This window comes from Indicator indicator, chromosome 2 (assembly GCF_027791375.1).
Source record: "Indicator indicator isolate 239-I01 chromosome 2, UM_Iind_1.1, whole genome shotgun sequence".
Taxonomy (NCBI): Eukaryota; Metazoa; Chordata; class Aves; order Piciformes; family Indicatoridae; genus Indicator; species Indicator indicator.
The window spans coordinates 57,068,344-57,094,120 of record NC_072011.1 but is presented as its reverse complement, the minus strand read 5'-3'; the positions used below and the strand labels follow the sequence as shown (position 1 = coordinate 57,094,120).

Genomic DNA, 25,777 nt, shown 5'->3' with positions numbered 1-25,777 from the left:
CTGAGACTTGGCTGATGACTTGAGTTTACCCTCCATTGCACAGGAGGGGACAGGAAAGAGATGTCAAGCAGAGTCAGGGGACCCCTAAAATGCCCAGTGTCCTAACAGGGGTGCCCCGACACTCAGCACTCCTGGAATACCTATGGCAAAAACCTACTTTCCTCCTAGTTCCTCGCCAATGCATGCAACAATTACAAAAGACAAGACCAGCGAGTCTGAACCTTTCCAGTAATCAACCTGGGCAATGACAGGATGTGATTTCATCGAGCATTTCTCCTTTTTTTAAAGAACCCCAACAGATTGCTTCAGGAAATTACCGTAACCCTCTTTTGCCCAGTCACCTCCACCACATTACCGAGACAACCAGACCCACCAAGCTCTGTTGGTGCAGTGGGAGCTCGCTGCTCGTCGCGTGTGCCCACCGCACACCTTCACACGTCTCCACCATCGAGCTCTCACCCCAGGACTGAGAGGTGCAGGCACATGCCGGGCATGGGCACGGGCACAGGACCCCTCGGATCCCTCCCTGGGCAAGACTCCTACGGCCCCCACAGGCGTCGCTGGACCCCTGTCCCGGAGGTCGGCCGGTGGCGACCCACGGGGGCCTGCGCGGCCAGCGCCCCCCAGCACCAATAGGGCCCGCACCCCACCCCCAGCCGCGGGCGGCGGAAGTGTGTGTAGGGGGCAGTATAGGAATTTCCTGTGACGTCCCGGCCCGGACTCCATTAGGCTGCAGCTGGGCTGAGAGGAGACAAACCCAGCGGGCAGCGAGCGTAGCGGGCCGGGCGCCTGGGGCTGCCGGGCGGGGGCTCAGGGCAGCGGCGGCCGCCATCGCCAGAGGGAGCCCCGAGCGGGCGGCGGCGCTGCCTCCGGGACCCCCGGGGGGCACAGGGCCCCGCTCCGCCTCCCTTCACCCCCGCCGCCCCCTTCTCGCCCCCCCGGCTTCCCACCACGGCCGCTCTCGGCGAGGAAACTCTGGCCTCCGCTTCCTCCTCCTCCGACTCGGACACCGGCGGAGCCTCCCCGCCCCCGCGGAAGAAAGCCCGGGCCTCCCCGGCGGCGGCGGTGGAGGGAGCAGGAGAGCCCGGGGCTTCCGCGGGCAGAGCAGGCCTCACCTCGTCCCAGTCCCTCTCGCTCTCCGCCGGGCTCGCCCCCGCCGCCGCCCCGCTCAGAGGCAGCAGCAGCAGCGGCGTTGGCAGCGCCATGCAGGCCAACGGGGCAGGAGGGGGCCAGCAGCAGCAGCAGCAGCAGCCGCCACAGGGTCCAGCGGGCCCGGAGCTGGGCTGCCTAGGCGCCCAGAACGGCGAGGCCTCGGCGGGCACGGCCGCCGGCGACCAGCTGGCCCATGCCAACGGGTTGCTGCCCTCGGCCAACAGCGGCGGCGGCGGCAGCCCCGGTGGCCTCAGCGTCAACAACGGGGTGCCCTCCGCCGGGGCCCCCGGCCCTGCCGCTGCGGAGTTGGGGGGCGGCAGTAGTGGCAGCGCCCTGAAGAAGAAGAAGCGGCTCTCGCAGTCCGACGAGGACGTTATCCGGCTGATCGGGCAGCACCTCCACGGCCTGGGCCTCAAGTAAGTGGCCGCGGCCGCGGAGACGGGGAGGCCGCCGTGGCGGAGGGCAGCCCGGCGAGAGATCCTTCCTTACCTGTGCCAGCCGGGGTGCCCTCACCGAAGGGCCGCCGTGGGGTCGGGGAAGACCCTGCGCACACGCCCCTCTGGTCCTCATCTCCGTTCGCGGGGAGGGGGCGGCAGGGTCCGGCGCGGGGCCACCGGAGGCCGGTGGTCCCCGCGGAGGATGGCCCACCCGAAGTGGAGTGCTGGGGCGGGGGAGGAAAGGGGGGAACGGTTGGAAGGGCCCTCTGGTGATGGGCGGGAGGGTGGCAAAAACTGCCCTGTTGCAGCTTGGTAGTCCCCAGACAGGAGACACCAGTGACTGGGTGTGAGGCAGGGCGGTGGGGCAGGCCTGATCGAAAAAAAAAAAAAAAAAAAAAAAGGAGCCGGAGATGTATTTTCCAAGCCTGTGTCGGCCAACTCAGTGTCTGCGAAGGGACAGGCTGAGAGAGTCCTCTGCCAGGGATGGCAATATGGAAGTCGAGTTGCACACTGATAAGGGTGGATCAATACAAATGTGTTAGTCGAGGAGAAGTTATCTAGTAAACATAATGGAGCCTGCATCTGGGCGTGGGGGAGCAGCTTTTTGCAGATCAGCTCCAAGATTTGGCTTGTCAGCTCAAAGGAAGCGAGCACAAACTAAACTGCCACTTAAATAGGCTGTTTGGTTTCACTCCGAAAACCTTCGGCCCTTTAAATGGTGAAGGCCTCTGCAGATTTGTGCTGGACATACGTTTTTGATAATAATCTTATCTGTAGACGCAAAATGAGTAGGTTGGCCCGTTCTTAAAATCAGAATAGGGAAAATAATTTTCCAGTGGAGTAGGGGAAGCCTAAGAATTTAATCACGATGCTCACTTTGAGAGTAAAGCGAAAGCCAACACGTAATAGTTTTAGGAGGAGGCTAGAGAAGTCCTGCAAAGTCTTCATGTAGCTCCCACAAGAATTCTTCAAAGCAGTGTGGAAGGGGGCAGTTATAAAGAACTTAGCACATAAAATAAATTGCCTCTGACACAAGAGGCAAGTTTACAGCAGCAGACAACTCGTGACCCTTCATAGACAACACCACAGTAAATAAGCTATTTTTAGTATAAAAGGGGGAGGGCTACACGTTTGTGAGTTTGTTTATTTTATTTTAAGGAGCCAGTCTTTCAAAACGTGATGAAGAAAAAGTTATGCCTGTTGCAGATCTAGTAGATCTCCATGTTCCCCTCTTGGGTGGGGTGGGAGGCTACAGGGGATAGTAGCCAGTAGTTAACAGCATTTTAGTCTGTATCTTCCTTCATGAAGTTTATCTTCTGTGCAGGGATGGATGTTTGTGGTGGCTGGTAAGTCACATACTTTATGGTACTTCAGCAAAGTTTTCAAACTCATTAACTACTTGCTTTAGACATAGGTAGCTGTTTACATGTCTCAGGAAGCTAAGGGTCTTTTCAAACAAGCATCTGAATCTGGTCATAGTATTCTTTCTTTATTAAAGTTGCTTTTAAATATGGTTAACTGTTATCGTAGCAGGCGGTGTATTTGTGAGGGTAAAACTGGTCGGGTTTTTTTACACTGTATCTCTCCTGCAGCCAGACTGTTGATCTTCTCATGCAAGAGTCAGGATGTCGTTTAGAACATCCTTCTGCTACCAAATTCCGCAATCATGTCATGGAAGGAGAATGGGATAAGGTAACGTAGGGCTTATAGGACTGTATTAACCACTGTTTAAATTTATAGTATCTGTGAGAGAATTCAAAATCCACCCTCCTTACATGCTTTTTTGTTTTGTTTGTTTTGTTTTTTTCTTATGCCAATTTCTGCAGGCTGAGAACGACCTGAATGAACTTAAGGCCTTAGTGCATTCTCCGCATGCAATTGTGGTAAGAGGCACACTTGAACTCTTTCAGAGCTGTATAGTTGGACTAATTGTAGTGGTGTAATCTTTCACTATGGAGTTGGCTGTCCATAGCTCTTGTCTTCTATTTTTTGCTTATTTCAAGCAGCTTGCATGCTATCTCAAATGTCATACTAACCTGGACTTTCTTAATGCTTTTTTAGAATGTGAGATAGGAAGCCCGAAAGTATTGAGGCTAATATTTGGTGTAGCAAATGTTTAAACTTCGTTAAACATACTTAACTGATAAAATCTAATTCCTGTAACAGTCCTAAAATAGCTCAGTTTCTGTAGGAGTTGCCTATGTCGAATATTAATTTCAGATTTGAAATACTTCTCACAATCCTTGTTTACAGGAGTTAAATTTTCTTGAGGGAAGAGAAGTTTAGAAACAAAATACAGTAATACTAATGTGGAATTGGCATTGTAATAGCACATTACAAGAATATAGAGGTTGCTATGGACCATGAACAATACTGTTGCTTTTCCAGATGGCTTCTAAAGAGCAAATGCATTTGTATTACTGTTTGGGATTTTATTTAGGGCCTTTTCTCTTTGGCTGGCTTTTTTTTTTGTTTTGTTTTTCAAGATGAACCTAGAAATAAAAGGTTGGTAGATCCTGTGACTTGACAATTACAATATGTGTTATGATTTCACTTACTTTGAGGAAAGTATTTCTTGTTTTGATTTTTCCATGTCGAGATGAAAATCATTGCTTAGCTGTTCAAACAACTTGTTCTGTTGTCTTTGAACGTTTATTTTAATGAAATGAAGTTAGAACATCTATGGTCACTTGAGAAGAAAGCAGTGTCAAGGCTTTTTGAAGTGTCTGTGACTGTAAACAATGAAGAATCAGCTGATGGCTGCTTAGCTCCACTTCTAGCTGATTCATTTGTTGTCAAGACAATTTCCTGTCTGGTGGGGGAGGGCGGGAAAGAACAGGAAGTGAAGTAGAAAAAACAGATGTTTAACAAAACATCAGAGGGCACTTGAGAGAAGTTTACATTTGGTCAAAGCTTAGCACCTCTTACTGAGACTAGTAGTTCACTCTTTTCTCAAAGACCCGATCTCAGTCAAATAGACTATTTCATGCAGCTTTCAACAGTTCCTGGAGACTGAGAGCATGAAATTGCTGTATGTGAATGAGTGGTCATCAGAAGTCAGAAACATGAGAAAATCTACTTCAAAAGTCATCAGGTTTCTCTATAGTATTGAAGTGTTTTACATGTTGGATAATCGAGTATCAGCATTTTATGGTTTTGGGAACTTAATTTGAGGAAAAGGGATATTTTCCTTCTGCTGTTCTGCAGGTCTCTGAAAGCATGCCACTATTTAATGTAGATTTATAACTGCTTGAATAAAACTTGGTGCAATAAAATTATTTGGTCTGTACTGAACTTTACTTGAACCAAGTATTAACTATTTTCTTAGTTTTTCTCCTTTATATAAACTTCCTATAATTTAAAACAGATAAGTGTTAAGTGTCTTACATCTGTGTAAGGCAATACTAAATTGCAAGGATAAGTTGAACTCAGTGCATGCTCCGTCAGTGCTCTGCCTCCCTCCTCTCCTGGCCTTTTATAGGTAGTTGAGATCCTGGGTGGGTATTAGTTTAGTCAGCATTTGGAAAAGTAGAGAAAGATCTTCACAGGTAAGGAGGGATGTTTTATGCTCTATAGGTAATGCTGGCTGCAAGAAAGTCAGAGCTAATGAAGATGATACATGTCTTGATTTAGAGAAAGTCCAAAGAAGATGCTGCAGCAGGTAGCTCTTTAAAAACAGAAAATTAGATTTTTGGTTTCCTGACTTGTGACTCATACTGTATGACTGGATGTTTCAAAAATGTGTGCATACAAGAAGAATGGGTACCTAAAAGTTTAGGTGACACAGAGTATTTAACAAAATAGGGTGTGTATGTACATGGTTTATATTTGGTTGGTGGTTTGGGTGGTTGTGTTGGTGTTTATTTTTGTGTGTGTGTTGTTCCTTATAGTTAATATGACCTGAACAAAATAACCATGATACATAGATGCTTTTGAAATGTCTGGTCAGTGAAGGGGGGGATGGGTATGTATTTTAAAAATTCTACTTCTGTTTTAATTTCCTTATTTCTGGTAAGTGCTGTAAGTTCTACAGGTGGGATTAGCCATTTCATGTTTAGTCTTTGAATTTGTAAGCCTTTGATGCTGTGTGCTGTTATATTGGGGGTTAGAGGGGAGCACAAAACAGTCTGCTATTTGTATTTGTGTCAACACAGCTGACTGCTGTGTAGTGTGTGATTAGTCATGTTTGCTTTTCTAGCGCATAGGATACAGCTGTCTTGAGACAATCTGTAAGAAAACTTTATAGTTGATTCAAGCACGTTATTTTTCCTTGAGTAACACTTAAAAAGTGTCAGCTTCAAGCCAGCCTGAGGTTTTGCTTACTTCAGGGCTATTCAAGCATCTGTCTTGGATAACTAATTTAACCTAGGAAGAAACATGCAGATTATTCCTCCATATAACTTCTTCTACAGAGATTATATTTCTGTGGAATATACTTTGTGATTGCCCTCTTTCCTTTTATTTATTTACTTAAGGCTTTCCTGTAGTCTTGAAAGTACACAGCCTGCAGCAGGCAATACAACAAAAAAGGTGATTTATACCTTGTTGTTTGAGCAAAGTGCTCCACCTGCCTGTATGGTGTCCCTTTTGCTACCAGCATTAATGCAAGTTCCCTATTGGAAAGGATTTGGTATGGTTGAAGCCTTGTTAAATACTATAGGCCAGCATATTTTCGGCCTTTTACATATCAAATCTTGCATTTAAATTTTGGATTGTTTTAAAGTGCTTTTATCAGTGATTTACAATGCTATCAAAGTAATAAAGACTACAGAGTAATGAAAATTGAGGTCTTGGTTCTGCAGGCTCTATGCTGATAGCTACTAAGTTGAGCATGTGTTTTATTTACCTTCAGTTTCGGTAATGTTTACTTATTTTTTAATTCTTAGCACATTAAAAAAATTTGTGATGGAACTTACTAAGATATGCAGGTCAAAAATAACACTAAAATCTAATCCTAAAATTAGGTTATTATGCATTAAATGTCTGAAGATTTGCTAAGGTAACCACTGATCAAAATGGCCCAATTTTTTTACTGTGGTAGGATGCTTGTCCTATTATTTTCACGGACCTGTTGCTGAGTCTTTCACCTTTGGTTACCTAGTGCTGATGAATCATAATGCATGCAAAACTTCCTAGAATTTAAGATTCTGCAAGGGTTTTCCCTACTAACAATTAGGACAATGAAGGATTAAAGTACTGAACATTTGTGTTAGTAATCAAAGGTTGTAGTTTGAAGAAAGTGCTAACAGTACATACATGAAAACAACCCTAAACTCCCTTGTAAATCTATTGACTTGGTCTTAGTTTTGCCTCAGGGTGATTGGAGGTTCTACTTAAATAATAGCTTCTAGAAACAGCAGCACTTTATCCTCATCTTCTGTAGAAATGAAAGACAGGATGAGGTAACTGAACAAAACCAGCCAAACTGCACTGCTGAAGCTGTTGCATTGGGCTCTCCATGGGGCCTCCAGAGTGAAGAATCTTTGCTATAGGGTAAGCAATGGTGGTGTCTGCATTTAAATAATCCAACATAATAACACTCTGTACAGTTGAACACTGATTGCAAGCATTAAGATGATTATAAAAAGTCCCAGGCATGGTATAGTTTGGGTTATGATCATTTTTATTTCTCCTCTTTGGTAGGCAGCTAAAGAATATGGGGAATGAGTAAGCTGTTCTTGTGGGTGCGTTGCGTCAGATTAGTTTTATGCTTGCTCTCCTCTACTTACAGTGAGGTGTTTGCTTTTACAGTTACAAATACTGTAAGCGTTTTTTCTTCTAGAAGAGGTTGATTGGATTCTAGAAGAGGTGACATAGTCAAAATGGCTCTTGCCTTCCATGAGATGATGATATTGGCAGTAACGAGCAATACTATTAGTAGGGCATATAAGTAGTTGAGGGGAAGATGAAGACAAACTTCAGTGGCTCGGTGAAATCTATTTGTCAGCAGTCAATAGTTGCATAGAAATAAGTAGTAGGAGGTTGTGCATGTCCTGATATTAAAAATTACTTGAAATGTGGTGCCATTGGTGTGTGACTTTTGCCTTAAGGAGGCCATATTCATGCCATTGAGTATGCTGTAGGATAAGTTTGGGAGCAGTTATCAAAATAGCTTAGATAATCAACTTAATTTCCTTATCAACACTTTAGTCCCTGTCTTTTGCTATAGATAAGTTAGTTTAAAACTGCTCATCTTTTATTCTCATTCTGCATTGTGTTAACATTAGACCCCTGCACAAGGTGTTACTGTGGTGATCTGGAGGCTTTTATGTTCCTAGTATGTCAGTCACACATCGTACTGGAAATTGTACTTTCTAATCCAAAACTGCAGTTGTACCTCTTTGGATCACTTGGCAACAACATTCTGTGTGGTGGTGTTCTTGTAATGCTTCCATGGAATTGCTGGGACTGGCTTTACAAAAACTGGTTTTTAGAGGGTTTTGCTCTTTTTCTAACTTCCAAATAAATGAAAATTTCAAATCCTAAAAGGCAGGGAGGAAGAGTAATTAGGTACAGATACATTTAAGGGGAAAATGATATAAAGTTAATAAATGTTGTATGTAGTGAATGGAGAAGGAAGAGTTGGAGGGATTTTTTTTTTTTATTGCAAACTGGAAATACCAGACTAATTTTGAATCTGGTGGTGATCATCAGTGTGAGGTGGCCCAGAGGTATATGATACATGGTTGATACCTGAGCATCTCCATGCATCCTCGTGAGCACCTGCATATCTGGGAGAGGAAGCTCTTATTCCTCTTGCTGCTGGTATACAAGCAAGCAGCACAAGGTCTGCTGGCCTGCTGCATGGAACCAAGCACTGAGGCTGTAAATAATTGGGATAACATTTTGGTTTTTGACATCAAAACACCACAAAATGTTGTTGACGTTGTTTGGAAAAACTGTCAAGTGATGCTTAAATAAACTCGAGACCTGGATAGGAAATGTAACCTGAGTTGGCCTGTCATGTAAAGAGTACTACAGGCATGTTTGAACATAAGTCATCTTTACTGTGTGATGTTTTGTGCTTCACAAAGCTGTGGTAAGATAATAGCCCTGTATGTGGAAACTTGATTCTTTGGAAGGACTGAACATGTCTGGAAGCTAAAATTACTTTGTACTTTAAATTGGGGTTTTACATATAGTAAGCCTTAAACTTTTGTGTAAGCTTTACTAGGACAGGAGCATCTTAAGCTTCCTGATTATCCCTCTACTCAAGGAGGCTAGCAGTGTGTTTGAACCAAAGTAAACATTGACCAAATATGAGCATGAAAATAGTGAGGTGCCTGAGATCTGACGAAGCAAAGGAAACCAGTGACTGAACTGGTGATGTATTCATTAGAAAAACAAATGTAATTTCTTACACTTTATTTCCATTCTGTTTCCACTGTTATGTCTAAGAACGTATATTTTCTTTAACCTGGTGAGTGTTGTGAACCTGAAATGTCTTTTTCTCTCTGACAAGTGCTAGCCATAAAGATGACGTTGAAACACAGAACAGTTACTTTCCTCCAGAAGCAGTGTTTCTACTAAATTGGTATTACAAGTTTTGGGAACTTCAGGGGTTTGGTTTTGAATATAGCAAGTGATTATGTGATACTAAGTCAGTTAGTTATTTAATCAATCCACAGACATTTGTTCTTAGAATAATAGACTTTATTTTTTATTTTTAAATATAACAACCCAAAACTTCAAGATGAAATGAACACCATGAAATAGCAGTGATTAATTCTGAGAAGTGATTCTTAAATAAAGGGAACTACATATTATTTTTTTCTGTGACCCTGAAAAATTACACAACACCCAAGGAAAACAGCTTAACATGGAACCAAAACCTCAAGCAGTGTCAATTTGTTACTGCTATATGTTATGCAGCTATGCAAGCAATCCATGTCAGCTCCTATGTAAGCAATATGAGAACTTGAGTTGGCTGCTTGTCTTCTGTGCTGTCATGTGGTCTTAACTATGTGATTACCTGCTTTTGAGTGCTTTTCTTGATAACAATGTGAGATTGGGAAGCCTATTCAATTAAGGGTTTGAAGAATTGTGACTGGAAAGGGACTGAATATGAAAATGAGACAAAATTGAAGAGGTAGGAAGATACTTGGAGCCCCATAAGGCAGGAAGGAGATTAATGGATAAATTAATTGCTGCAATGTTGTTGAAAACCCAGCAAAAAGAAGTAATGAAACATTACTTATAGCTGTATTTCTGAAGGGCATAGTAGAATGGTTTCTACTGTTCTGTTTAGGCTCAAACGTTTTCTGAAACTTCAGTCAACCTTTTTCCCCTGACTGCTGCTTTCTGTCATGTCAGAGGATGAAGTTTTTGCTGCTGCAGCAGAAGTACCTGGAGTACCTGGAGGATGGCAAGGTCCTGGAGGCACTTCAAGTTCTGCGCTGTGAACTGACGCCTCTGAAGTATAATACAGAACGCATTCATGTCCTCAGTGGGTAAGTGCTTGGACTTTGAAAGCTCATTCAGGGGAATTTTCTAAGGAATCGTGTAACTTTAGAGGGCTGATGTTGTAAAAACTCAAACTGTATTAAAACTATTATCCTGTTGATTAATAAGCTGTAGTGAGATGTGCTAAAATGGTGAATAAAAACTATTCAGTAGATACCCTTCTGTGCTGGTTGATTGAAAACAACCTGATTTAACTTTAGAGTACTAGAACCTAAATTAACACGTGTATGGTCACCTGATCTTGAGAATTGTTAGCCTGTTCTATATAATTAAGTAGGTGAATATAGTCTGATTTGTGCTTAATGAAAATAAGAATTTCTACCTTCTCTAAAATCTGTGTTTTTTTCTGTTGTCAATTGATAGACATTCTGAAGATGAGTGTTTATGTAGAATAGTTCCCTGCCTTTTTTTCCTATCAGCCTCAATTTTAAGTCACCCGTTTCCAGTTCATTAAGACTGTTGTGGTATATATCATGCTTAAAAATGAGAAGAACGATTCCAGAAACACTTGGTCTGTTGTTGTCTGTGCACTTTTTTTTAAACAGGTATCTGATGTGTAGCCATGCAGAAGACTTGCGTGCAAAAGCAGAGTGGGAAGGGAAAGGAACAGCTTCCAGATCTAAACTTTTGGACAAACTCCAGAGTAAGATGTTCTAGTGTTCAGAATTTATTCTCACCTCTGTAAATCCAGTTCATTTTACATGACATGTCCCAGGGAACTGACTTTTAACTGCACTTGCTGGTTGTTGGTTTTGTATTTCTTGGTTAATGGGGATGCCTTTAGGTGCCTTTACCCTTTGGTCTTCTGTATCTAACCTTTTGCTGTCTCTAATGAACTGTTTGTAATAGGAGCTCTTATTTCTTAGCTCGTCTGCGTGTAGTAATACTATAACTTGGTGATCAAATGGGAGGTTCTGAGAGGGGGAAGTGTTTTGTAAATGCCAGCTGTACTGAGAGGCTGAAAATCACTGTGGCCTGCATCTACTGGGGATACTAGTACTGGTTGATAGTGGTGTCAAATTTGGCTTTGAATTATGGTTGCCCTTCTCTTGTGGCTGGTGTAATACTATGTATTATAGTCATAAACCCCATGGTATTTTTTTTGATAGTGTTAATAGAGAATTCTTTAACTGTAGTTTTACAGATCTTGTTAAATACTAGATTTTGAGTCAGCTTGTGTAAATGGTGCTTGTTGGCCAGGGCAACATATACAATAACTACAAATACCTTGCATACAGCTCAGCTTTTCAGAAGATTATACTTTGACAGTAAGTTATCCATGGGACAGCAATGTACCCTTGTGGCTGAGAAGGCTGATGGTATCCTGGGATGCATTACGAGTGTTTCCTGAAGGTCAAGGGAGGTTCTCCTCCCCCTGTATTCTGCCCTGATGAGACCACATCTGGAGTATCATGTTCAGTTGCAGGCTCCCCATTTCAAGAGGGACAGTGATGTACTAGAGAGTGTCCATTGGAGGCTATGAAGATGATTAAGGGACTGGGACATCTGTTTCATGAGAAAAGGCTGAGAGACCTGGGAGCGTTTGGGGAAGGGAAGACTGAGAGGAGATCTTAGTGTTTACTAATATCTGAAGGGTCAAGAGGAAGGTGCCAGTCTCTTTTCAGTTGTGTCCAGTGATAGAACAAAGGCCAGTGGATACATACTGAAACACAGGAAGTTCCACCTGAAAATGAGGGAAAAACTTTTCCTGTAAGGGTGCTGGAGTACTGGAATAGGCTGCCCAGAAGGGTTCTGGAGTCTCCTTCTAGAAACTTTCAAAACCCATCTGGCTGTGTTCCTGTGTGAACTGCCCTAGGTGATCCTGCTTTGTGAGGTCCTTTCCACCGTCTCTCATTCTGTGATTGTAGTTTCAGATGCATAGCTGTAAACTTGACAAGCTGCGTGCACTTTCTACCTGTAGCTTTTAAGCTTTATTTACTAAGATTTCTTAAAAAAAAAAAAAATCAAAATATGCTGTTACTTGTGACTTGGTTTTGATTTTATTTTGTTTCTAAACTCTTTTAAAGCATACCTACCCCCATCAGTGATGCTTCCTCCAAGGCGTTTACAGAACCTGCTACGTCAGGCTGTGGAACTACAACGGGACCGGTGCCTATATCACAACACGAAACTAGATAGTAATCTAGATTCTGTCTCGCTGCTAATAGATCATGTTTGTAGTAGGTAAGAAACCCTTGCAATTTATAAGGTGGGCAACAATCTTTTCTTTGTCTTTTAAAAATAACTGAATTTATCTGCTGTTAATGGGAAAAATGTTCTTAGTTGGTTTAACAGGAGCGGACTAGGAAAAGGCAGTTATCAATAAATGAGTAGTGGAGGGGGAGCAGAGAAGGCTTTGGTAGCTGGATATGGGGTAATGGGGCCAGATTAAAGCTTTAACATTTTAATCAGGTGGGTATGAATAGAATGTTTTACTATGGTCATCCTTAGTCACTTGTTTCTTGTAATTTTGTATAGCTGGTCTGTTTAATCAACATGTGATTGCTGTACTTTGTCACTGGGGAATCACTAGTACGTTATTTATCCAGGCTCTCATCTTCAAGCTTGTAGGAATACAGAAAGCCTGCTGAAGCATACTTCAAGTCAGCTTTCAGCTTTTAATAATGGACAGTGAGATGCTTTTAAACAGGTTGAAACAGTAGAAATGTGTAGTAGTCATTTCTGTTTTACATAATGTGTAACGTGAATGAGAGACCTATTTTCTCAGGTTTGTAAGGTAGTAAGGATTGAACATATCTTACAGCCACACAGTAGCCCTTAAGACTTATCTGGCTAGCTCTTCTTTCACAAAACTGATGCCATATTCCAGTAGACATGAAACAGGAAGATGCTTGGTTTTAACTAATGTCAGACTTGAGCAGTTTCATCTCATCTCATCCAGCAAAACCTGGATGTGGACCTAAAACTCAGTGTAGCTTTTACAGAAAACTGCTGTGCATGGTGTAATAAGGGAAGGAAGGCTAAGGCACCTAGAAAATACAGACTGTATATGATAGCCTTATGTGTGTTCATGTAACAGGTGAACACTTGAGTTTACAGGGAAATTCTTTTTATGTTAATGTTAGCTCATGTCAAAATTAAGTATTGACAGACTTGCTTATAGAAACTTCCTTAACTCAGCTGCTCTTACATTCTCAGGTTGCTTGGAACCTATAAAGATGCAAGCTTCCATAGTATTTCACTGTAGCCATCTTAAGGTTTTAAAATTGCTATCTTCAGTTCTTGATGTGTTCAAGTAATATTTTTTTTAGACTATGGTCTAGTTTGCAATTTTTCCAATGATGTAAATACACCACGTTGTTCTAGCAGTTTTGAGTGTGCATGTGTGGACGTTTGCCTGTTACCCATTTTAAGAGCTATTGGAAATGATCAGGTAATGGAATTGTAGCTTCCCTACTTCAGAAGTGAGACTTACAATCAGAGTAATGGAAAGAGATTTAATTTTAGTCTTTAGACAAGTCCATAAATAATATTGGATGTTCTGTAGAGGGTTTGATGTGATTAATCCAGTAGGAAGTAGGGCTAGGTGACCTTTAAAGGTCCCTTCCACCCCTAAACCATTCTATGATTCTATAATCAAACCTCAAAGAGCATTCAAGGCATCTGCAAAGAGTGTGGTGTACTGTAGTCTTACTATGCTGAGCCATATGCCACAAATCTTGACTTGAATTTCACTCATCTGAGTCTGTTTGTTGACACAAAGGATTGACCGTAGTTTGGCTTATTTTTTTACCTAATGTGATACCCTAGGTGTGCTTATTTGGTATGTAAACATACAAAGATACTCAGAATTACTTTAAAAAAAAAATCAAACAAAACAAACCCAAAACAAACCACTTCAAAATAAAGGCTTCCATTCTGTCCTCAACTCAACCTATTGTCCCTACCTATTGCAGGGGTCTGAGATCAGTATGTGGTGCGCTGTACATGCTGCCATGCTTGGGCATAATGAGGTGAGTTAAAGACAGTGGAAGCCAGATTTTGGTTAAACTGACAGAAGTAGCAGTAGTCAAATAGCTTAGACAATTTAAGTTCTGTACTACTTAAATGACAGAACACTGACAACCTTCCCTTTTTTTAGTTGGAACTAATCTGTTTTGGACTTCTGGCAATATTTTGATCAAGCATGCTTGAATTGCACTAGTAGGTAAAAATGTTCAACTAAAATTTAATCACCGCGTAAGAGTGGGAGATAAGAGGGAGAAACTGCTGCAAGTGAAAGCGAGGAGCTTCATCTTATTGTGCCTGGGATTTTGATAATGGAGAATTGATCTCTTGGGCATGGGTGGTTTTAGTTTTGAGAGCTTTCAGCCTACTTGGGTGTTTCATTTGGTTGGGTTCTCTTCCATCCCCACCCTGGAATTCTTCTGTCTTGCTTTCATGTAAATGAACTACTTAACTTTAGTCTGAGTTTATTTATAAACAGCAAAGCCCAAATGAGAGGTAAATGTTGCTGTTTTCTAGGTGCTAGCTTAATGTAACCTTACTGAAAAAGATCCATTGAGGAATAAATTTTCCATTATATGCATAGGAATAAGTAGCTGTTTGGTGTTTTCTTTAGCTTTAGTTCAAAGTTTGGCAGATAACTTTATTAGATGCTTCAGTATGTGAACAAAATAAGTGTTTTGCAAAATAGAACAACATGTAATGAAACAGTGCAAAAAAGAAAAACCTTAGAGCTGGTTTAATATCTAATTATCCAAATTAGAATCTGTTAGATAACTGGTTTTGATTTCTTGCTTCGAGACTGCTGCTATTTTGTTCTGCAGAAGGGTTATTTAATGTATGCTTTGCCATCTGTGAAGTCAGACTTGCTGGATTGTATGTTTCATTAGTTAAGATAACTTTTTGTGAGGGAGCTCTGGTCTGACTGGGTTGTGAATAGCATAATTCAGTACTGGAATGTGTCTGCAGCAGCTGTATCAACTGTGCTTGTTACCCTTTGTCAGGAACCTAAAGACCACCTTTACTACAAGAATTGTGTACTCCAGCATTCCACTGCTTGCTTTTTCATGTCTACAAAACCTTGACTGGTTTTCTTAAGCTTTAAAATACAGGCACTATTGTCCTATAGAGTATTTGTTTTACTTGAAATATGCTGAAAAGGCTTTCCTGGGACACCGTGTACCCCTTTCACTTTGTATGAGTTACAGATAAAGACTCTTTCACCTTCTAGAGCAAACTGCTGCTCTGTCGAAAATCGTTAATTTGTTGTAATATGACTAAGTAATAATGAAATGCTCTTCCTGTAGGTGCACATATTTATGTAAGGGCTTGCCTATTTTCCTTTAGACTTCAAGAAGTTGTTGTCTTTTTGTGGCTGGGTCTGTCTGCCTTGCACTCAATGTTGTTCCAGTGGCAACTAAGCTGCTCTCTGTCTGCTTTAAAGAAGGAGCAGAACAGACTTGTGTTTCTCTAGAAATGACATACCTAAGTACGTGTACCCAGGGAAACCAAATACAGATATGTATATGTATGTTTTGTTAATCCTTCTGTACCACAAGACAGAAGTTGTCGTCCCCCCCTTGGAGGTGTTCAAGGCCAAGCTGGACAAGGTGTCCCTGCCCATGGCAGAGGGGTTGGGTTGGAAATAGCTGATCTTCCAAACCATTCTGTGATCCTATAACTATGTGGTTGTTTAGTGCTGCTCAGTACTCTTGAAGGATGGAATAGGAAGTCTGTCATAGTAAAAGAAAATGGCCTGAGAGAGTATAGACACTGTATTAAACAGAACTTCTCTAGCTTCTGATAAGAAATAGTTTTTAAAGATGTCTGTCAGCCTGGCTATCACCACACTGTATTTTAAAACAAATGTAAAGGAAGTAAGTTGGGTTTTTCAGGCTAGTTTGTCCCCTGATCAAACTGTTACAGTAGTACTGTTGTATCCCATTTGACTTCTGTTGCCCTGCTGCACTTGGCACCACAAAAACTTGGTGTAAGACTGGACCACTTCAGGATCCCTGCAGCTCAAGAAAAAGTGTTCATGGTTAGAGACTATCTTTTAGTGCATCTGAGTGATCAGCTTTTTTGCTGTATTACTTCTAAAAAGGAGTCATCTGCTGTAAAACCCTGCATTTATTTTATCCTAGCTCTCAAATTCTTAAAACAGTAGATGAACCGTAAATAAAATAACTTGTCTGTAGCTCTTACACAATGTAATATTTTGACTGCCAGCTTTTACTCCTTGTGTAACCAAAATAATGTCTCTAGAGGAATGTTTGACTTGGTAGTTTACATAATATTTTGTTTGATAAACACTTAACATTTTAAAAAGCAATGTAGGGTTTTTTAAAGGGAAAACAGTTGAAGGCTCATAATGATATCATACTGGCTGTGCTTAAGGTATTTTATGTGGCACTCTGCAAAGAAAGTGGAAAATGGCACAAAATGAGGGCAAGGTAACACCTAACTTACTGCAAGATCACATTCAAGAAAGAAACAAGGTTATTCTTTTACTCCAATAAATCACTAATAAGGATTTGGCAAGATATGGCTAGGTGAGGTAAACACTCAAACTTCCCATGTAAGTCAATCATTCCGTATAGGGTTCAGAGAGGTTTGGAATCCAGTATTTTCTATACATCATAGAAGTGTATAGCAGTAAGCTGCTATGCTCCTAATGAGGTCAGTTTTATTCCAAGTTATATGAAAGCCAAACAAATTATGTGAGTGAAACAAGAATAGGTCTACATTCTTACTATTAGTTATGATTACTTGGGGATGCGAGGTTTTTGCCAGATAAGACACTTCATTCTGTACTTACTGGAAGCAGTTGTTAGTAGAGGGATTTTCTAAGTTGTCTGGTCTTGGCATTTAAGGTTTTGGCTAAGTTTTTACTGTCTTGATTAAAAAAAAAATCTTACTGCTTTCTTATTAATCCATAAATGCATTCCTTTCTTTTCCCAGGAAACAGTTCCCATGCTATACACAGCAGATACTAACGGAGCACTGTAATGAAGTGTGGTTCTGTAAATTCTCCAATGATGGCACTAAACTAGCAACAGGATCTAAGGACACAACTGTCATCATATGGCAGGTTGATCCAGTAAGTGTGTGCAATGTGTTAAAATGGGTATGATTTGTCATTCTGTGCCCCCTCTGCTTTCTCTTGCTAGGATGGTTTGATTTTTGTAGGATAGGATAACGTGTACTGTAGCCTGCTGTCAAGGGTATTTCTTTGAGAAGTGAAAGACTGAAGATCGTAGGCAGTGTAAGTTAGTGAAGGAAGACACTTGAAAACCTGATGGCTTGAACTGCTGGCTGTATTGGAGCAGGAACTGTGTGTGTCCCTAACCAGTGGCATGGGGTAGAGCCTTCTGGTGCCCCCTTCAGGGGAGCTTTTGTTTGAAGGCATTGAGAAGTGCTGGGGGGAAGTGAAAGGAGGAAGCATGGCCACTAGTGAGGAGCATTTTTTCTAAATCACTCTTGCTGAGAGTACTTCTCATCTATGTATGTGACTAACCCCTTTCTGGTGCCTTGTTATTGTTTGTACACTTGGATTTAAGTGCATCTATCCATTTCATCATTGATTACTTTTTGTGGGTATTAAAATGGTATGTGCTAAACTGAAATTGTACCGGTATACCACATTGTGCTAGTTGCTGTTACAAGATTTGCCTTGGCAGGTCAAGGGAGGTTCCTCTCCCCCTCTGCTCTGCCATGGTGAGACGGTATCTGGAGTATTGTGTCCAGTTCTGGGCTCCCCAGTTCAAGAGTGACAGGGATATACTAGAGAGTGTCCAACAAAAGGCTATGAGGATGATTAAGGGACTGGAACATCTCTCTGATGAGGAAAGGCTGAGAGACCTGGGATGGTCTAATCCAGAGAAGAAAGAGAGGAGATCTTAGCAGTGTTCACAAGTGCCTAAGGGGTGGGTGTCGAGAAGCAGGGGCCAGTCTCTTTTCAATGGTGTTCTGCAATAGGACAAGGGGCAATGGATACAAACTGTAACACAGGAACTTCCACCTCAAACCGAGTAAAAACTTCTTTCTTGCAAGGGTGCTGGAGGACTGGAATAGGCTGCCCAGAGAGGTTGTGGCATCTCCTTCTCCAGAGACTTTCAAGACCTATCTGGATATGTTCCTGTGCAAGCTGCCCTAGGTGATCCTGCTTTGACAGGGGAGGTTGACCTGATCTCCAGAGATCCCTTCCAACCCCTACCATTCTATGATTCCTTGGGGTTTAAACACTTGTCAGCATCCAGTGACACACAGAAGTACACCCATTCACTTTCTTAGTTTGCTGGTTTAGGTTTTGATACTAATACATGGCCCTGTTTCATTTTACATGAAATTTCCTCCAGCTACATGATTTCTTTCCTACCCATATATATTCTGGGAACCTAAGACTGTTTTAACTGACTTGCAGAAGTGAGAGAGTATATCCACGTGTTTCGTAACAGTAGAAAACTATGAATAAACACGCACACAATATTCAAAGGTGTAAATGCTTGTAAAACACTCTCAGAAATAGGGATTTTTGCTATTTTTTTTCAGCCACCTGCAAACTGGTATGATAAAGATGAAAGGTTTTTGCAGCTCCATGCTGGCTTTCAGTAGGATTTGAGAGCTGAACTCAATCTTTTTTTTTTTTTTTTTTTTTCCCCCCTGCAGATTAGGAAGCCATGTAATTTGTGTCTATTTTGGTATTAAGAAGGTGGGACAACTTAAAATCCTGTTTCATGTGCATAGTTGTTACATAGCCCCTGGCTCACACAGCAAGTGCTATGGCTCTTTCAGGCACAGAACTGTTATGGTTTGTTGGTTACTGTGGGTCAAGAGATTCATAGCAGCATAAGATGACTTCTGTTATTTGATCTGTGTTTTTTTTTTCTAAACAGAGTAATTCTAAGCAAATTAAGGATCAAATTTTTATGCTGTTTTCACTTGTCATTTGATTGTAGAGGTGCATCTTCCTTTTGTATTGACAAGTTTTAATAGCCAACATCTTGATTAGCACATTTTATAGTGAATTGTTAGCTAATCTCTGGTTGATCAAACCAAGTAAGTGTTTTTATGAGTGTTTTAGACAAACCTTTTTGGCCAAGGGTTGGTAAAGGAATGAAATCTTAATAAACAGTTAGTGAAAAAGCAGTGTTGTAGAGGTTGTTGTTTGGTTGGTTTTTAAACCATAAGTTTAATCATTTTTTCCAAGGCTTTAGGTATAGAGAATTATAATAATCTCTGTGTATAAACCACAGGGAAACATCTGTTCAACTGTGGGTAAGTGATTGGAGAACACTGGTTTTAAAGACCAGTATTCTTTTTGCCACACACATTTAGTGTATGATAATCCTTCAGTTTTTCCTTTCATTTTCTTCATCACCTCTCTTGAAATGTAATGATACTGCTTCCATGTGTTTCCTTCATTTCATAGCATGAATTTCTTAGTGTTTTTTTTTCTAAGACCTAGCTAAATGTTTAAGATCTCTTAACCCCTGGTCCTATTTTCATTTGTTCATTTCCAAGCTCTTTTGGAGGCTTGGCAGCATTAGCTCATCTCTTGAGAGAGCTAGGTTTGTGTGGGATGCATTATTTGATAATGCATTATCTGGTTGTTACTAAGTGTAGCAGAATGTTTAGAGTACCAAGGGTGGTAAGCACAGTAGGTGCATCCCCTTGTCTGGCATGCATCTTCTCCTTTAACTTGTTCCTTACAGAAACACTATTCTTTTTTTCCACACTTTCTAAACACTGTTGACAGGTTTTTGGCTTTTCAGCTCAACTACTTCAAACTTAATTTAATTGATACCTGAATAGTTGTTCCTTTTACATCAGAAAAATCTGTGAAGTTGAGATAGAAGTGCTGAGGTTTCTTTTAGTGGTGGGTGGGAAGCAGATTGACTAAATTTAGGAAAATTTTCCTGAAATATCATTGACTACTGTTTCAGAGCAAAACATGGTGGAGGAGTTTTGCTGTGTTTACAGAGAAGCATGAGAGGTAGTAACAGCCACAAGTCATATCATTGGAAGAGAAATGTCCTTTGTATCTTGCTCTTTGAGTCTCACATGTGATGCATAAGTGACAGGCTACTTCAGTCCTGAGGAAAAATGAAGTCCATCAGTTGCAGGCAAGCTCCACAGTGTGAAATGACATCAGACAAGACTCAGTTTCCTTGCTCATCAATTCAGTTACAGACAGCAATGTCTGATGCAGACCAGGAATAGTAGAATGGAAAAGGTGGCCTTGAAGATTATTCTTAACCTACTTTCTTATGAGGAATTTAGGATATTTTTTTTTTCTTTCCAGTAGAACTATCAAAGCTGTAGGCTGTCTGGAAGTCACCAAATCCCTCACAGCTGATCCTTTTTGTCACTTTTCCCCTGCCCATGTTCTTGCTCTTTAGAATCAAGAGGTGCTCTGATGATTAATACTGAAACAAAACAGAGAGAAGGACAATTTTAGAAATCGAGCTAGCTTTTGAAACAAGTCACTCTTTTTGAAGAGAAGTAGGAGGTGTAAACATCCCCTATGCAGAACACAGGGGGGAAAGGAGGAGAAAGAGGAGAATCCACTTGCCCTTTTCCAAGAGGCTTCACAAAAATCACTGCTGAGAGTTTACCAGGCTCAGCTGTACTTTCTGTATGTGCCTGTTGTCAAGAGTCAGTGCTGATACTGTGTTGAAATACATTTCTGTATTTGGGAAGCCAGTGTGGTGGTTTCATAGTATCGAGCTGTACTCTGCTTCTTTTGATGAGCTGCTGGAAAGTCAGCTTCCTCTGAGGAGACACCAGTAGAACAGTTGTAGCATAAAGGTGATGTGAGGTACTCTGAAGTACATTTCATTCACTAAATCTGGAAGAAAGGGTGCAACAGCTTGCTGTAGGCACCAGTTGTGAAATAACACCACCTCTCAGGGAAGCTTTTTAAAATATCTTTCTGTAAAACTTTCTTGCATGACACACACAAGATACACTTAAGTTTATAAGAATATTGGCACTTGGAGGTTTTCACTTCTCAGCCTACCTCAAGTATTTGGCTCTCTGTTTAAACACGACAGGCTTCTAGTGTCTCTTTACAGAATTAAGTTACTTTTAAGAAAGTAAAGTATGGGTAGCAGTACTGTGGTATTCCAGTTGATAGAGAGAGACTTGACATTACAGAAATCTTGTATACTAAAGCAAATGTAATGTAATGTACAACTCTACACAATAGTCCTATATTTTGAAATCATGGAAGATTATAACAGAAATACCTACAAGTGTTCTTGTTTTGCACATGGAAACTTAGGAGCTTTCTTTTTATAGCCCTACTCTGTAAGCTAGCAACTGCTCTTCCAGTAAGAACCTACTCGTGTGTCTTGTAAAATGCAGATGCCAAATTGTACTTGGACACACTGTGTATGTGAAATCAAGTAGGAGTTCATCTGCATTGTCTCCAACAAAATCTCTCTTGTTTCAGGATACTCACCAGCTAAAACTACTTAAGACGTTAGAAGGTCATGCATATGGTGTGTCTTATATTGCTTGGAGTCCAGATGACAACTATCTTGTTGCCTGTGGCCCAGATGATTGTTCTGAGCTTTGGCTCTGGAATGTACAAGTAAGTGGTGACATCAGCCTACTGCTTTTGTTTCAATAGATAACTATGCTAGGTATGAAAGAAGTAATTTCCACAGACTTGTTCAGTACATGGATGTGTGAGAAGTGACACTGATGAGCCCATTCCCCATCAGTGTGAAAAAATTACCATGGTAGCCTACAAATACTCTGTACTCAGTTTGAACAATACTGAAATTAGAGGGCAAGTCTAAGTACCCATGCAGCAGGGCTGTGCAGCAACTCTAGTGCAGCTGGTCCCATCTCAACATGAGCAAAAACTTTACTCTAAGGGTGCTGGAGCCCTGAAACAAGCTGCCTGGAGAGCTTGTGGAGTCTCCTTTTCTAGAGACTTTCAAGACTCATCTGGATGCATTCCTGTGTCATCAGCCCTAGATGATCCTGCTTTGGCCTGGGATTGGGATGCATTTCTGTGTGACCTGCCCTAGGTGATATTGCTTTGGCCTAGTGTTGGGCTCTGATCTCTGGAGGTCCCTTCCCACCCCTACCATTTTATGATTACTGATAGTTTGTGAGAAGGGACAGCTTAAATCCTTAGGATCTTAGCTACTGAAGGGAAGAACAGTAAATTAATCAGGAGAAGCAGAGGGAGGAATTAATATCTGAGGGGAGCAATTGCTCATCTGAGATTTTAACAAGTGGCAAAACTATATAAAGATACAAGCTAATTTTGCTTTGTGTAACCCTGTGAGTGATGTCAGTGGAAGATCTGCAGATTTCAGATCTTCATTTTTCAGACTCCAGGGCATTTTGCCATTTCCTCCATGAATTCTGAAGATCTTTTTCTGATGTCAATGTTTATGGGCACTTGAATTGATATAAAAGCTTCTTCTGCCTCAGTTGTGGGCTCTATAGTCTTTCTTGTGTTGCCTTGGACTCTGAGCTAATTTAATTTCCTAAACTAAAACCATTCCCTTTTTTCACTCTTTTAATACTTCTGATTGACTAAATTGGCTCAGCAAAGAGCTCTAGAGTTGGCACAAGGGAATAGAGAGAAGCCCTTACTGTGTTAACAATGGTAAGCCACACACTGTCTTGTGAAACAGTGCCAGTATAAACTAGGGATCAAAGCTAAGTTTTAGCATAGAGAGTCCCAGTTTAGGTAGGAAAATATTCTAAATATTCTGATGCTCCCAACTTTTTATTAGTGTATTTTGTCATTTCTCTTCTTGTAGCCTCCTCTTTCCTCTGTCCTTTCTCTACTTTTTGATTCCTCTCTTTACTCACAATCTTCCATGTGTCTGACATACCAACTAGTCCATCTCTCTTGAGGAAAGGAAATTGTCCCAAATGAAGTCCAGGGTCACTGGAAATGCTGATGTAGTTCTGCTTTTCTATTGCATTATTCATGTGTTTGTGTTGGGTTTTTTTCAGTAAGCATATTGAAATACGTGCACTTCCAAACACTGATCACAATAGATGAAATTCACAATGCCTTTTTGGGTGAGGGTCCTGGTACAAGACTTTGCTGCCTTTGTTTATGTTTTAGACTGGGGAGCTGAGGACAAAGATGAGCCAGTCTCATGAAGACAGTTTAACAAGCGTGGCCTGGAATCCTGATGGGAAGCGTTTTGTAACGGGAGGTCAGCGTGGGCAGTTCTATCAGTGTGTAAGTTGTCTGCATCTCTTCTGTTGGCAACAAAGCAAGAAATGAAAGTTTTGTCATGGTCAAATCTGAGGTTCATGTTTTTTCGTGTGTGTATAGGAAAACTTCTGATCCTTTTGTAATTGCAAAAACCAATATGTTTAGGGCTAGTATTTCAGCAGCAGTTCTGTATATAGCAGTTAGAGGGCTTCAAACATCTTTTGTCTGCCTAAAGGAGGAGGATTTGTAGAGAGTTGTGAATTTCTCTCTTATTTGGTCTAGAAAATACACTAATAAAATAGAGTGCCTTTGTTCACAGAGGTTGTTCCACGTAATTTTGACTGTCTTAGTTTTTGCATGCTATTATTGCTTACTGTAAACAGGAATTCAAAATTCAGTACTTGACTAATGTTGATGTTACCCTCTTCCTGATAATTTGTTGTCTGAATTGGTGCCCAGAATAACAGTGCAGTGTACAAACCTCACTCTCTAAGGTGAGACCTGTGACGTGATGCACATGCCACACGCGAGAAAACAAGCGATGAAAACCTCAGCTCTCCAGGATGGATACCTACCAAAGCCCTTGATTAAGACCACAAAGTTCCAATTCATTAAGCCCTTTCTACAGTTTGCTCTCTTGCTTCTTCTAGCAATTGTCTACACAAAAAGTCAAAAAAGATACTTGTGTTGCAACTCCTCAGAAATCAAACTAACAGTTCGATTTTTTTTTAACTTTTTTTTTGTTTTGTTTTCCTTTTCTGATTAGGATTTAGATGGCAATCTCCTTGACTCCTGGGAAGGGGTGAGAGTACAATGCCTTTGGTGCTTGAGTGATGGGAAAACTGTTTTAGCGTCAGACACACACCAGCGAATTCGGGGTTATAACTTCGAGGATCTCACTGACAGGAACATGTAACTACCTTTTTCTTTGGTTTTGAATTCCTGAATCTTAGAGTCAGGAAAAGTACTGAGGAAGGGTTTGTGGGGTGGGATGGGGAAATGAGTTATTAAAATGCACTCATATTGAAAGGAGAATGGGACAAGAGGAAAGGCGCTAAAGTTGTGCTGGGGAGGTTTAGATTCAACATTAGGAAAACTTTCCTTCCTGAAGGCAATGGAATTGGAATTGGAACAGGCTGCCCAGGGAGGTGGTGGAATCACCATCCCTGGATGTGTTCAAGAAATGTGTAGATGTGACGCTTCAGAACATAGTTTAGTGGTTGCGGTAGTTGAACTTGATCTTGGAGGTCTTTTGCAACTTCTATTACATAATCACAGAATGTCGGGGGGGGAAGGGACCTTGAAAGATCTAGTCCAAGCCCTCTGCCAGATCAGGATTACCTAGGGCAGATCTTACAGGGATGCATTCAGGTGGGTTTTGAATATCTCCAGAGTGGGGGAGACTCCACAACCCCCCTGGGCAGCCTGTGCAGTGTTCTGTCATCCTCGCAGTAAAAAAATTTTTCCTCGTGTTTCCATGGAACTTCCTTTGCCTCAACTTCCACCCATTGCCCCTTGTCCTGTCATTGTACATCACTGAGCAGAGCCTGGCTCCATCCTCTTGGCACTCACCCTTTACATAGTTATAAACATTAAGAAGGTCACCCCTTAGTGTCCTCCAAACTAAAGAGCCCCAGCTCCCTCAGTCTGTCTTTGTAAGGAAGGTGTTCCACTCCCTTTAATCATTTTTTCTGGTCCTGTGCTGGACTCTTTCAGTGATTCTATGGGACAAGAATTGGTGAGTTCAAATTGCGGCAGGAAGGATCACAGTGGCTGCTTTGGCATTTCTGTCATCAAGGGTTGTCTGCTCATTTGCTGGCCTATTCTACTAGATCTTACCTAGAAGTTAGGAGTTGGATTTGAGATCTAAAGCACCTTTTGGTCTTGGGATCTGTCATAAGCATAAGCAAACTATTGCAGACCTGTCTTGTAATGAGGGACGTATAGAGACATACCGAACTTCAGAACTGTCTTTCCCTGGGTGATACACAGAGAAAAGACTTTTGTCTTGGTGTTGCATCATTGGTGATCTTAACACTGATCTTTCTTATCATTCCAGAGTACAAGAAGATCACCCCATTATGTCGTTTACTATTTCTAAAAATGGACGTTTAGCTTTGTTAAATGTAGCAACTCAGGTGAGTTAGTGGTGATGAAGGGAAATGCAAACAAATCTGCTTGTAAGTGCTCCTTCGTGTTACAGGCTTTGCTGCGAATCAGAATGTTTGATACTGACCAGTTGTGTTTCATGTAGTATGAAGGCCTTAATATTCATAAATAATAGCATGGCATTCTCTTACAAGAAGGTAGTCTTGTACCTGAGACTAATATTACTTTTATTATTTTGACTGATTTACACTTAAGAGTTTCATACTGTGAAACTTGTATTGTGAAATGTTAATACCTTGCTATTGCATTGGTACAGCAATAATTGTGGAAGGCTGACATGTCTAGGGGTGTGAGAATTAGATTTCATCTATCTCTGCTTTTGGGAGATTGGGGAAGAATAGGAGCTTTCAGAACAGAAGGAGCCACAGACTAGAAGTTTAGTTTAGCAGTT

The 25,777-nt window shown here is 41.3% G+C and overlaps 1 protein-coding gene across 1 annotated transcript in view; it reads left to right on the top strand.

The window, feature by feature from the left end:
* The first annotated feature begins 1,203 nt into the window (after positions 1-1,203).
* WDR26 (WD repeat domain 26) overlaps positions 1,204-25,777 on the top strand; it is a 29,934-nt gene continuing 5,360 nt past the window's right edge. Inside the window, exons 1-11 of the mRNA XM_054392621.1 lie at positions 1,204-1,568; positions 3,182-3,281; positions 3,416-3,472; positions 9,903-10,039; positions 10,598-10,695; positions 12,080-12,236; positions 16,980-17,118; positions 21,475-21,615; positions 23,122-23,241; positions 23,984-24,129; positions 25,277-25,355. Coding sequence (XP_054248596.1) covers positions 1,204-1,568; positions 3,182-3,281; positions 3,416-3,472; positions 9,903-10,039; positions 10,598-10,695; positions 12,080-12,236; positions 16,980-17,118; positions 21,475-21,615; positions 23,122-23,241; positions 23,984-24,129; positions 25,277-25,355 — 1,539 coding nt within the window. The remainder of the gene's footprint in view (positions 1,569-3,181; positions 3,282-3,415; positions 3,473-9,902; positions 10,040-10,597; positions 10,696-12,079; positions 12,237-16,979; positions 17,119-21,474; positions 21,616-23,121; positions 23,242-23,983; positions 24,130-25,276; positions 25,356-25,777) is intronic.